The sequence below is a fragment of the Papio anubis genome, chromosome 6 (genome assembly GCF_008728515.1).
Source record: "Papio anubis isolate 15944 chromosome 6, Panubis1.0, whole genome shotgun sequence".
In the NCBI taxonomy this organism is placed as follows: Eukaryota; Metazoa; Chordata; class Mammalia; order Primates; family Cercopithecidae; genus Papio; species Papio anubis.
In genome coordinates, this window is record NC_044981.1 from 19,847,515 (window position 1) to 19,857,721 (window position 10,207).

Genomic DNA, 10,207 nt, shown 5'->3' on the forward strand with positions numbered 1-10,207 from the left:
TTTCTCAGAACCCCGACCCACAGCGTTGACGGAATGGAGTGCCCTTCCCATTGGCCGAGCGTCATTCCCCGAGGTGGCACTGCCCGCCTGATTGGCTAGCAACTCCCGACCCCCCGCCCACTCCTCCACTCGGGTAGCCCGGCTCCCCGCCCCCCAGCACCGCCCGGAGCCCCCGCCCTCGCCTCTCCCTCTGCGCACCCGCCCGCGCGCCCAGCGGGCTCCGCTCGGCTCGCGCGGCGACCCGGCCCGCGCGCTGGCCCCGCCCCCGGGGCGCACGGCTCTATAAATATAGCTGCGCGGCGGGCCGGGCGAGAGCGTAGTGGAGGAGGCGCGGTTGTGAGTAGTAGCGGCGGTGGGGGTGATCCCGGGCTAGGGGAGCGCGGCGGCCGCGACTGGGCTTAGTCGGAGCTCCGAAGGGAGTGACTAGGGGACCCGGGTGGGCTACTTTTCTTCCGGTGCTTTTGCTTTTTCTTGCCTTGGGTTCGGACTGAGTGTGGCCCACTGAGCAGAGATCCCCTCGCAAAACCCAGAGCTACTCTCCCGTCAGTTGGGCTCGGGAGCGTCGCGGTGCCCCGAGCGCGCCGGGCGCAGAGGCAAAGGGAGCGGAGCCGGCCGCGGACGGGGCCCGGAGCTTGCCTGCCTCCCTCGCTCGCCCCGGCGGGTCCGCTCGCGCAGGGCGCAGGGCGCGCGCGATGAAGGCGGTGAGCCCGGTGCGCCCCTCGGGCCGCAAGGCGCCGTCGGGCTGCGGCGGTGGGGAGCTGGCGCTGCGCTGCCTGGCCGAGCACGGCCACAGCCTGGGTGGCTCGGCAGCCGCGGCGGCGGCGGCGGCGGCAGCGCGCTGCAAGGCGGCCGAGGCGGCGGCCGACGAGCCGGCGCTCTGCCTGCAGTGCGATATGAACGACTGCTATAGTCGCCTGCGGAGGTTGGTGCCCACCATCCCGCCCAACAAGAAAGTCAGCAAAGTGGAGATCCTGCAGCACGTTATCGACTACATCCTGGACCTGCAGCTGGCGCTGGAGACGCACCCGGCTCTGCTGAGGCAGCCACCACCGCCCGCGCCGCCACACCACCCGGCCGGGACCTGTCCAGCCGCGCCGCCGCGGACCCCGCTCACGGCACTCAACACAGACCCGGTGAGAGGCCGGGCGCCGGTCGTGGGCGGACGCCGCGGGGGTCGGGAGGTTGGTGGCGGGACGCGGGCGCTCACCCTCCTTCGGGCAGGGGCGAGCCGGGAATGACAGCCCCCTCCTCCGGGCTCCCCGATCTGCCAGAAGCCGGTCGGGCTCGGCGGGCGCGGGTCTGGGAGAACGCGCAGCGCGGGACCCCTGGCTGTGCGCGTCCTGGGCTGTCAAGTCCCGCCTAAGCCCAGAGGTGCCCCCCCGGGCTGCAGGCGGGGGTGGGGGCGTCGGCGCGGCAGCCCGATTTCCGAGGAGGATCCAGGACCGTGACGAGCGCGTTGTTTGCGCTTGCTAACCTTTTCCTTGGTGTTCGGTTGCTGTTCCAGGCCGGCGCGGTGAACAAGCAAGGCGACAGCATTCTTTGCCGCTGAGCCGCGCTGTCCAGGTGAGCGCGCATTTTCCCGTCTCGGGTGGCCGGTCACCAGAGACGCCCGTCCCCGAGGGCTTCCGGGGCCAGGCACCGCGGTGTTCTTTGCCCCCTAGCATTTCTTGAGAGCAAACTCTCAAGGAAGTAATCCCTGTCTCTCTCCCTGCTACCTAAGTAGCAAGTGAACCCGTACTTAGCCTTAGAACTCGAGGTTCAGTCTCAGTGGAGATGTGTCAGCCCTTGTCCTCGCCGTCCCCGTGTTTTTCCTGGTGATCAGCGGGCCCTTCTGTCTTCCCTACCTCCCGAGGGAGGGCACCCTCGTGGGCATGGGAGCTGCCCCGGTGTCCCCCCGTGCATCTGTCACCCACAAAGGGGGACGCGGGCAGGGCCCCGGAGTGGGTCCCCTCTCCTGGCTTCCCGAGAGCCGCAGCTGCCTACTCGGCGCCTGGCCCGGCCGCGGGCTGCGGGTGTTGTCTGACCTGGTGGTTTGTTTTGGGTTGTTGATCAAGCATGTCTTGAGTTTGGTCGGTGGCGCCAGTTAGTCTGCAGCGAGAAGGTTCACACACCCCCTCTATTCATTCCTCTTCCACAGGTGTGCGGCCGCCTGAGCCCGAGCCAGGAGCACTAGAGAGGGAGGGGGAAGAGCAGAAGTTAGAGAAAAAAAGACACCGGAGGAAAGGAAAAAACATCGGCCAACCTAGAAACGTTTTCATTCGTCATTCCAAGAGAGGGAGAGGAAAGAAAAATACAACTTTCATCCTTTCTTTGCACGTTCATAAACATTCTACATACGTATTCTGTTTTGTCTCTTCATTTATAACTGCTGTGAATTGTACATTTCTGTGTGTTTTGGAGATGCAGTTAAACTTTTAAGCTTAAGTGTGACAGGACTGATAAATAGAAGATCAAGAGTAGATCCGACTTTAGAAGCCTACTTTGTGACCAAGGAGTTCAATTTTTGTTTTGAAGCTTTACTAATATACCAGAGCATTGTAGATATTTTTTTTTTACATCTATTGTTTAAAATAGATGATTATAACGGGGCAGAGAACTTTCTTTTCTCTGCAAGAATGTTACATATTGTATAGATAAATGAGTGACATTTCATACCATGTGTATATAGAGATGTTCTATAAGTGTGAGAAAGTATATGCTTTAATAGACTACTGTAATTATAAGATATTTTTAATTAAATATTTTTTGTAAATATTATGTGTGTGTTTTTTTTAATCTATGGGAATATTTCTTTTGGAAAATTACTTTTCAGCTCAATTACAGAGCTCTTGATATCTTGAATGTCTTTTCTGTTTGGCCTGGCTCTTAATTTGTGTTTGTTTTGCCCAGTATAGACTCGGAAGTAACAGTTATAGCTAGTGGTCTTGCATGATTGCATGAGATATTTAATCACAAATTAAACTTGTTCTGAGTCCATTCAAGTGTGTTTTTTTAAACGTAGATTGAAATCTTTGTATTTGAAGCATACATGTTGAATATATACCTTATCAGTTTTTAAGTACAGGGTTTTATAGTGTAATATATACAGAGTAAGTGTTTGTTTTTGTTTTTCAACTGAGGTCAAAATGGATTCTGAATGATTTTGCATATGGGATGAGGAAATGCTTGGATCCTTAAGGAGTTTACGAAATCTGCTGTTTTATCGAAGTGAAAAAAAAATTGCTTATCACTCTTCATTTTACACTAAAGCTTAATGTCACTAAGTTTCATGTCTGTACAGATTATTTAATCATGGAAATGAAAAAATGTTCTCTGCTTGCTACCAAAGGACAAACTCTTGGAAATGAACACTTTCTGCTTTCCTTCCTCCAAAGAATTATTAATAGGCAACAGTGGGAGAAAAAAAAGGCATAATGGCAAATCCTTCAAGCAGGGATAAAAGTCGATCTTCAAACATTAACTTAAGCAGACCAAAAATTCTGATGACCGCATCTAGATTATTTTTTTATAAAAATGATTTTCACTATAGCTACGTTAGTTACGCTAAGCTACTGTCCAATCTCTTGTGATGTGTAACTTTTACATGTGAATATTAAAGTAGATTTCTCTGTCTTGTACTGTGATTTCTGGTCTCATTTCTTTAAAACCTTACTCATTTTTTTAAGGCTCTTTTTTTCTCCTTAAGGAAGGTAATATTTTCTAGGTTAGATAGGACTATCAGGGTTTGTGAACATTATGCATTTAATGTTATGGGTACTTCACACACAAGTTAGATGGAATTTTTAGAGTGAAAGAGAATTAAGTAGGATTTAATTGGGTGCTTTGTAAATAGTCAACTGTGTGTATAACGTGGTCTGTTTGATTTTTAAAAGGAAAGGATTTGTTTCAGATTATACAAGAATAAAAGTATTATAGACCCAAGGGACTTTTTATGAGGTCAAATTCAAATATTTATATGAATATGAAATACCATGGTCCCTAGTAGTCAGTTGAAGTGGCAATGTCTAAACAAAAATGAACAAAACTAATGCTAGTAGGTTAAAATCAATCAAAAGGTTTAAAAACTGATCCTATCCTCAGCATGTTATTTCCTCAGCTCTGATAACTTACTGGTCTTGAGTATTTTTAGAATTTGATGTATTTGATGTTGAACATTATAAAGTCAAAGAACTGCTTGTTTAGATGAGGTTTATTTTTATTTTTGATATTATTCATTCTTGTCACACATCAAGAAGAAAACACTAGAGCGCTGCTGGAATTCCAAATCTGAAGAATTCTAACGACTGCATTCTTTGTTATTAAAAAGGGCACAATCCTTCCTTTTTATTTGGCAGTTTAATTTCAGTAGGAAGCATGTCACATGTGCACTGTTGGTTAGAATTATGCATCTGTCATGCCTGACTGCTGAACCCTACCTAAGCCTTTGGGCACAGTTTAAAACTTATAATGGTGGACCATGAACCTCAAAACAAACGGATATTTTTGGAGTTTGAGGATAGATGTTACTCCTTAGTTAAAGTTTATATTTGGGGCATGAAAAACTACTAAAAGAAGAAAAGTGTTAGAAATACTACATTTCAAAGAGTTGGCATTTTCCCTTTGGCCACTCAAGCAGCATTTGATGTATCTAAAGAAACAAAGTCATTGTTTATTTTTTAAAAAATTATATGCAGTTGTACAAGATACCACATTCCATTGAAATGTTGGCTATGTCCTAACCAAGCAACCAGATAACAAAAACATTTTGAGTCTTTTATCTAGGTAGTTCTAATTATTCAGATACTTCGTTTAACAAAGGAAAACATCCTGACTTGTCTCATTTCATTTGTAGACTTTTCATTGTATAGGCACAACCAAAGAGACTGGTTTAAAACCGCAAAAGGAAAAAAAGTATCTCACACAGTGGATGTTGTTTCTAAGAATGTTACAAGATCCTGACATCTCAGACATGTCGAGTTAAAGGAAGAAGAAAAAAAAAAAAAACTTCATTTCAAAGAACTAATATACTTTGATATTGTGTAAACCTTACTCAAGTTTATTGTCAAGCTTTAACTGCCTTTTTAGAACTTTTTAAAATTTTGACCCCACAAATCTATTGTATTAGTTGCCTTCTGTAACAATAAATCTTCACTGAGCAAAAGGCTCTGGAGTTTGTGGTTTTTAATTGACTTTTACTGAGTTATGCAATTTTTCATTATCAAGAATGGGTCTCTTGATGGATCACCTCAATTATTTACAGTGTTTCTTACCATGTTATGAAAAGTGGTGATATGAATGGAAAGAAAATCTAGTTTGAATGCTGGAGAAAGCTTTTCTAGTCTTTAGTCCCTGCTTAGGATAGGAAGCAATATTCCTAAAGAAGGCAGCAGGATGATGTCCAGGGAAAACTAATTAAAAACAAAAAAAAAGTTAAACAATGCAGACAGAATTTATTTCACAGTAGTACAGAGCCAAATGAAAGTGGCTCTGCCTTTCTAGCTGGTGCACTTTAATTATATATATGTTAATCAGCCCAGATAGCCCTTGGGTCTCAACAGGGCCAAACACCAAACCCTGCAGGCTTATGAAGCAGGAAAACCTTCCAGTTTCTGCTTTGCAAGTTCAGGAAATTAACCCATCTCAAAATCAATCTTAATAGGGCTGCCCGCAGTAGGTATTCTTCAGACCCAGATGCTTTCTTTCAATTACAATCCAGAATATTTTGCTAAAATATTAGTTATATCAATTAGAACCATCGCCCAAAAGGTTTTAGGATTGTAACTTTACTTACAGTTCTACCTTGACCACCGATTTGATCGATACTTTGAAAGATAAAACCCTTACAAAGGGGAACTAATTTGTTCAAGGGAGACAACCCGCAGTCATATATACTTAATTGAAAATGCTCTCAAATTTGCCATGAAATTTTTAAAGTGTGTTTTGCATTCAAGTGCCTCCTTCATATTTATTCATATCCTGGCTCCTGCTAAAAAGTTTTGCCTAAGTGCTAAAACTTAGGTCTCAACCACATTGCCAAAGGTTTTCTATACTTACCAAAGCAAAGCAAGTCCATGGTGAGGCTGCTGGAGCTCCATCATTCATAAGTCTTCACAGTAAATTCATACATGGGATATGAAAAGAGCTGTAAAAATTGAAGTAACTCAAAAAGCCCCTCTGAGTCCATAAGAGTAAACACATCAGTTTCTGGGGAAAGAAGAACAAAATGCATTATCTGTATTCCACTGGCTAAGATATAACTGAAGAGGAACTGAACTTAAAATGTTTGAATAAAGAGACCCAAGAAATATTTTCTACATGAACCCGTGAAATTTTTTTCAGTAAGAAACCTCACACTTTAGATGAGAATTTTCTATGAGATTACATTAATATTAGCAAAATATGCAAATTCCTGGTGAAACAAGACACTATTACTTGCTTTTAGTTGCTGTTTCTCAATTCTTTATGATATAAAATACCTATCAGGACTTTGGGCAGGCATATAAAAGTCACATTTTAAAATTTTATCCTTTATTTCAAAGTTTAATTTCCAAAGGAAAGTATTGTACTTGTAGAGTTCTTCATGCAAGTTCATAGACTGTTTCTTAAGTATTTGCTTAAATATCCTCTTAAACATTTTAAATGTTTTTCAAATACTACTTCCTTCATAAGGTTTAGCAGTTAATTGAGTGATTGTAGTTAAGTATGAGTGTGTATGTCTAAAAATAGTTCGCCAACATACAGAAAAATATCTTTCAAAAGGGATTTTTACTCTAAAAAGTAAGTAAACTTTTCTCTATTTTCTCTCCTTTTTTAGTTCCTAAGATTGGGGATTTCCATAAAGATGTACCTTCCATTTTTTTGGACTGCTATAACCAACCATATTATGTTTAAGCATAAGGCAGGATCAAAATTAAAGAACAGGTAAATCAACTATCATGTATATATCATCTCCTAGAATTTGGTTTAACCTCATGATTAATTTCAGAGAGAGAGGGAGAGAGAAATAGGGAAGTTCTTATTTGTAGCTCAAACGTCAGAGAAAGCCAGGAAAACAGACATAAACTTATAGATCAAAATTTTACAACTTACTTAAGCAATAATTCTTGAGAACACTTTTCATACAAGTTTAACCTGAGTCCACAGCTATAGTTAAAACAAAGTAGTCTTCTTTGTTTGAGACTTTTCTTTGCCTGTCCTGCAGAGCCTAACAAAGTAACCTTGTAAAATATTTGTTACTAACTGAACTGAATGCCCCCTTAAGAGTCTCTTCCCAGAGTATTTAGTCACTCCTTCTTTGCCCTTTCATCTGCATTGAGTTGCAGTTGAGCTTAAGACCAATATATCTAACTGCCTCTGGTCCTCTCCACCTCTGAAAAGCAGTAGATTCCAGATAGGATTTGATGATCTTCCCCAAAACTGCCCCTCTTTCTGAATTCCTTATCTTGACTAATGCCACCTGTCATCACTCAAGTCAGAAACCTGGGATTGTGCTTGACTGTCTCCTGCCCCATCACATTCAACTGAGCACAAAAATTCCTGCTATAATTCTCTCAGATCCTCTCCAGCCTCCCAGCATCACTGCTACTCTATCAGTATCTGTATCTCCATTTCGCATCAGAACTCGCAGTGAGCTCCTAGTCTCGTCTCCTTGCCTCATCTTTCTTTATCTTCTCTACCTTCCATGTACGCTAACTGCATGACTCCTCAACAGTCACCCTCTGCCTATGCAGGCAAGTCCGGTTTCTTGGAGCAGCATGCAAGGCCTCCTCATGACCTGGACCTATGGATCCTTCAAGAGTCATTCCCACCTGGACCTATGGATCCTTCAAGAGTCATTCCCAGCAGTCCTCTCTCTCTTCCACTTCTGGCTGTCTTCAAGCACACATTATGCTAAGATCTTGCCCCCTATATGCTAGGCAGCAAAGGATGCTTATTTTGTTAGTCTTGACAGTGTATGATTGATTTCCTGAGAGTTAAGAAGGGAGCAACTTCAGGAAGGACACATGTGGACTGTAGAACAATGCGGTAGAGGGAGCACCTGTCCAGGCAGCCAAACCACCTAAGTCAGCCTTGCCCAGCTATGAGTAGGAGCTAAGCCATCCACATTCAAAATGGCATCCTCTTTCACTCTTTCTTGCTTGGCACATCGTGTTACCCCCTGCCTCAATCTCGGACCCTCGCTCCCACTCTTGGCTGTTGCTAAACTCCTACCCGACCATCATTCAAGACTCATCTGTTACCTCTTCAGCAAAAATTATTTGATGCCTCCCTTCCTCACCCCACAAACAGCCTCCACGCCCCCTGCTATATTATAATTATTTTCACATGTCTGCGTTTCTGGTAGATCCCTGACCCTCCAAAGATTCCAGACCACAAGTGCTAGGAGAACATTCCTGTAACTCTTTGTGCCAGCAAATCTAGCAAATTCTTTGCAGCTCAAAATTGCAGTCGAGAGATTTTCATTATCTTTAAAAGCCTTTGGCTGCCTTCAACATGGAAAATAGATAAGCTGTGTGTTCTTGAGAATGAAGGAGTGTGGTCAGCCTAGGGCAAAGAGAGTTTAAAGGAAAGACTGAGAAGGGGGAAGAGAGGCAGAGCAGATCCTGTATCCCCAGAAAAAAAAAAAAAAAAAGAAAGAAAGAAACAGTACTGACCCATGTTGGAATAAGGAAACAAAGACACGTCAGTGCCTGAGATGAAAATGTGGGGTAAGGGGAGATGACTCCCACTGACGTAGGTTGTGATGGGTCTGAGCAAGCAGGGGACTTGGGAAAAATTGTACAGTTAAGTCTCTGTGTGTGTTTCTTAGGCCTTTACTCTTGTGAATTGGTGAAGTGACGTGGGATGGATCAGTTACAATTAACGCAGTGAATCCTCATGAGTCAGTCTTGAAAGGGCAAGCTTGCTGCATGAATGGGAAAGCCTTTCACAGATAGAAGTTTTCATTACCCATACCATGATCTGAGGCCCTAGAGTGGAATCGTATAATTAGAAACCTGGAGGCCGGGCGCATTGGCTCACGCCTATAATCCCAGCACTTGGGAGGCCGAGGCAGGTAGATCACCTGCGGTCAGGAGGTCAAGTACAGCCTGGCCAACATGGCAAAACACCGTCTCTACTAAAAATACAAAAATGAGCCAGGCTTGGTGGTGGGCGCCTGTAATCCTAGCTACTAGGGAGGCTGAGGCAGGAGAATTGCTTGAACCTGGGAAGTGGAGGTTGCAGTGAGCTGAGATTACACCACTTCACTCCACCTGGGCGACAGGGCAAGACTCTGTCTCAAAAAAAGAAAAGAAACATGGAATATGTCTAACAACATTTCTCTCATTTTCCAGGGAAGGAGACAGAAGCTCAAAAGGTTGAAGTGATAGTCAGATCTAGAACCTAGTTTCCCCATCTCTAAGCCAAGGCCACAAAGTTCCCCACTGTGGATGGATTCTATTTCGGTTTACTCTTCAGTGGTTCATCTCGTTCCCTATCCTAATCTACAACTTGCCTCATGTTCTTACCTAAGAAGTGGGGTTCAAATCTTAAGCAAATAATTATTAAATGCTGGACTGATCTGGCTGCCTTTTGAAAAAGAGAGCAGAGGTAACGTACTTTAATAACAAAGATCAAGAATTGCAAAGCTCTTGGACAAATGAGCAAAGGCAATTCGATGGGGAAAGGATGGTCTTTTCAATAAATGATGCTGGAAAAATTGGACATCCACAATTAGGCACAGACCTTAAGCCTCTTACAAAAGTTACTTCAAAATGGATTATAGACCATTACATTTTAAACATAAAGTGCAAAATTGAAAATTCTAGAAGAAAACGCAGGAGAAAAATCTATGCGATCTTGGATTTGGTGATGAATCTTTAGATACAATACAACATCAAAAGCACATTCTATGAAAGAATTTCAACCTATGCTGTCCTCCACAATTATATCCACCACATGTGTGTGTGCAGACCTACCCTTCAGTCTATGGGAACAGTGTGGAGTTGGGAAAGGGCAGAGGCTGTCTGGACAAGCCAAAAGACTTGGGTTCTAGTCAGAGGCCTGAACCTCTTTAGCTGTGTCCCCTCAGGCAAGTCACTTTTCTAGATTCCAATTTTCTCATAGGTAAAATGAGCATGTAATAATTCTAACCTAGCACAGGGGGTTCTTAAAAGAGAAAAAGAAAGTAACATACATGAAAATATTTACAAGACAATGGTTATAAGTTTGGTATATATAAAAATCA

At 44.0% G+C, this 10,207-nt stretch overlaps 1 protein-coding gene across 1 annotated transcript; it reads left to right on the plus strand.

Moving 5' to 3' along the window:
- Nucleotides 1-311: 311 nt before the first annotated feature.
- ID4 (inhibitor of DNA binding 4, HLH protein) lies at nt 312-5,140 on the plus strand. Its single transcript, XM_003897108.5, has 3 exons — nt 312-1,133; nt 1,505-1,563; nt 2,138-5,140. The coding sequence occupies exons 1-2, from the start codon at nt 693-695 to the stop codon at nt 1,547-1,549; spliced, it is 486 nt and encodes a 161-aa protein (XP_003897157.1). The 5' UTR covers nt 312-692; the 3' UTR covers nt 1,550-1,563; nt 2,138-5,140.
- Nucleotides 5,141-10,207: the final 5,067 nt, after the last annotated feature.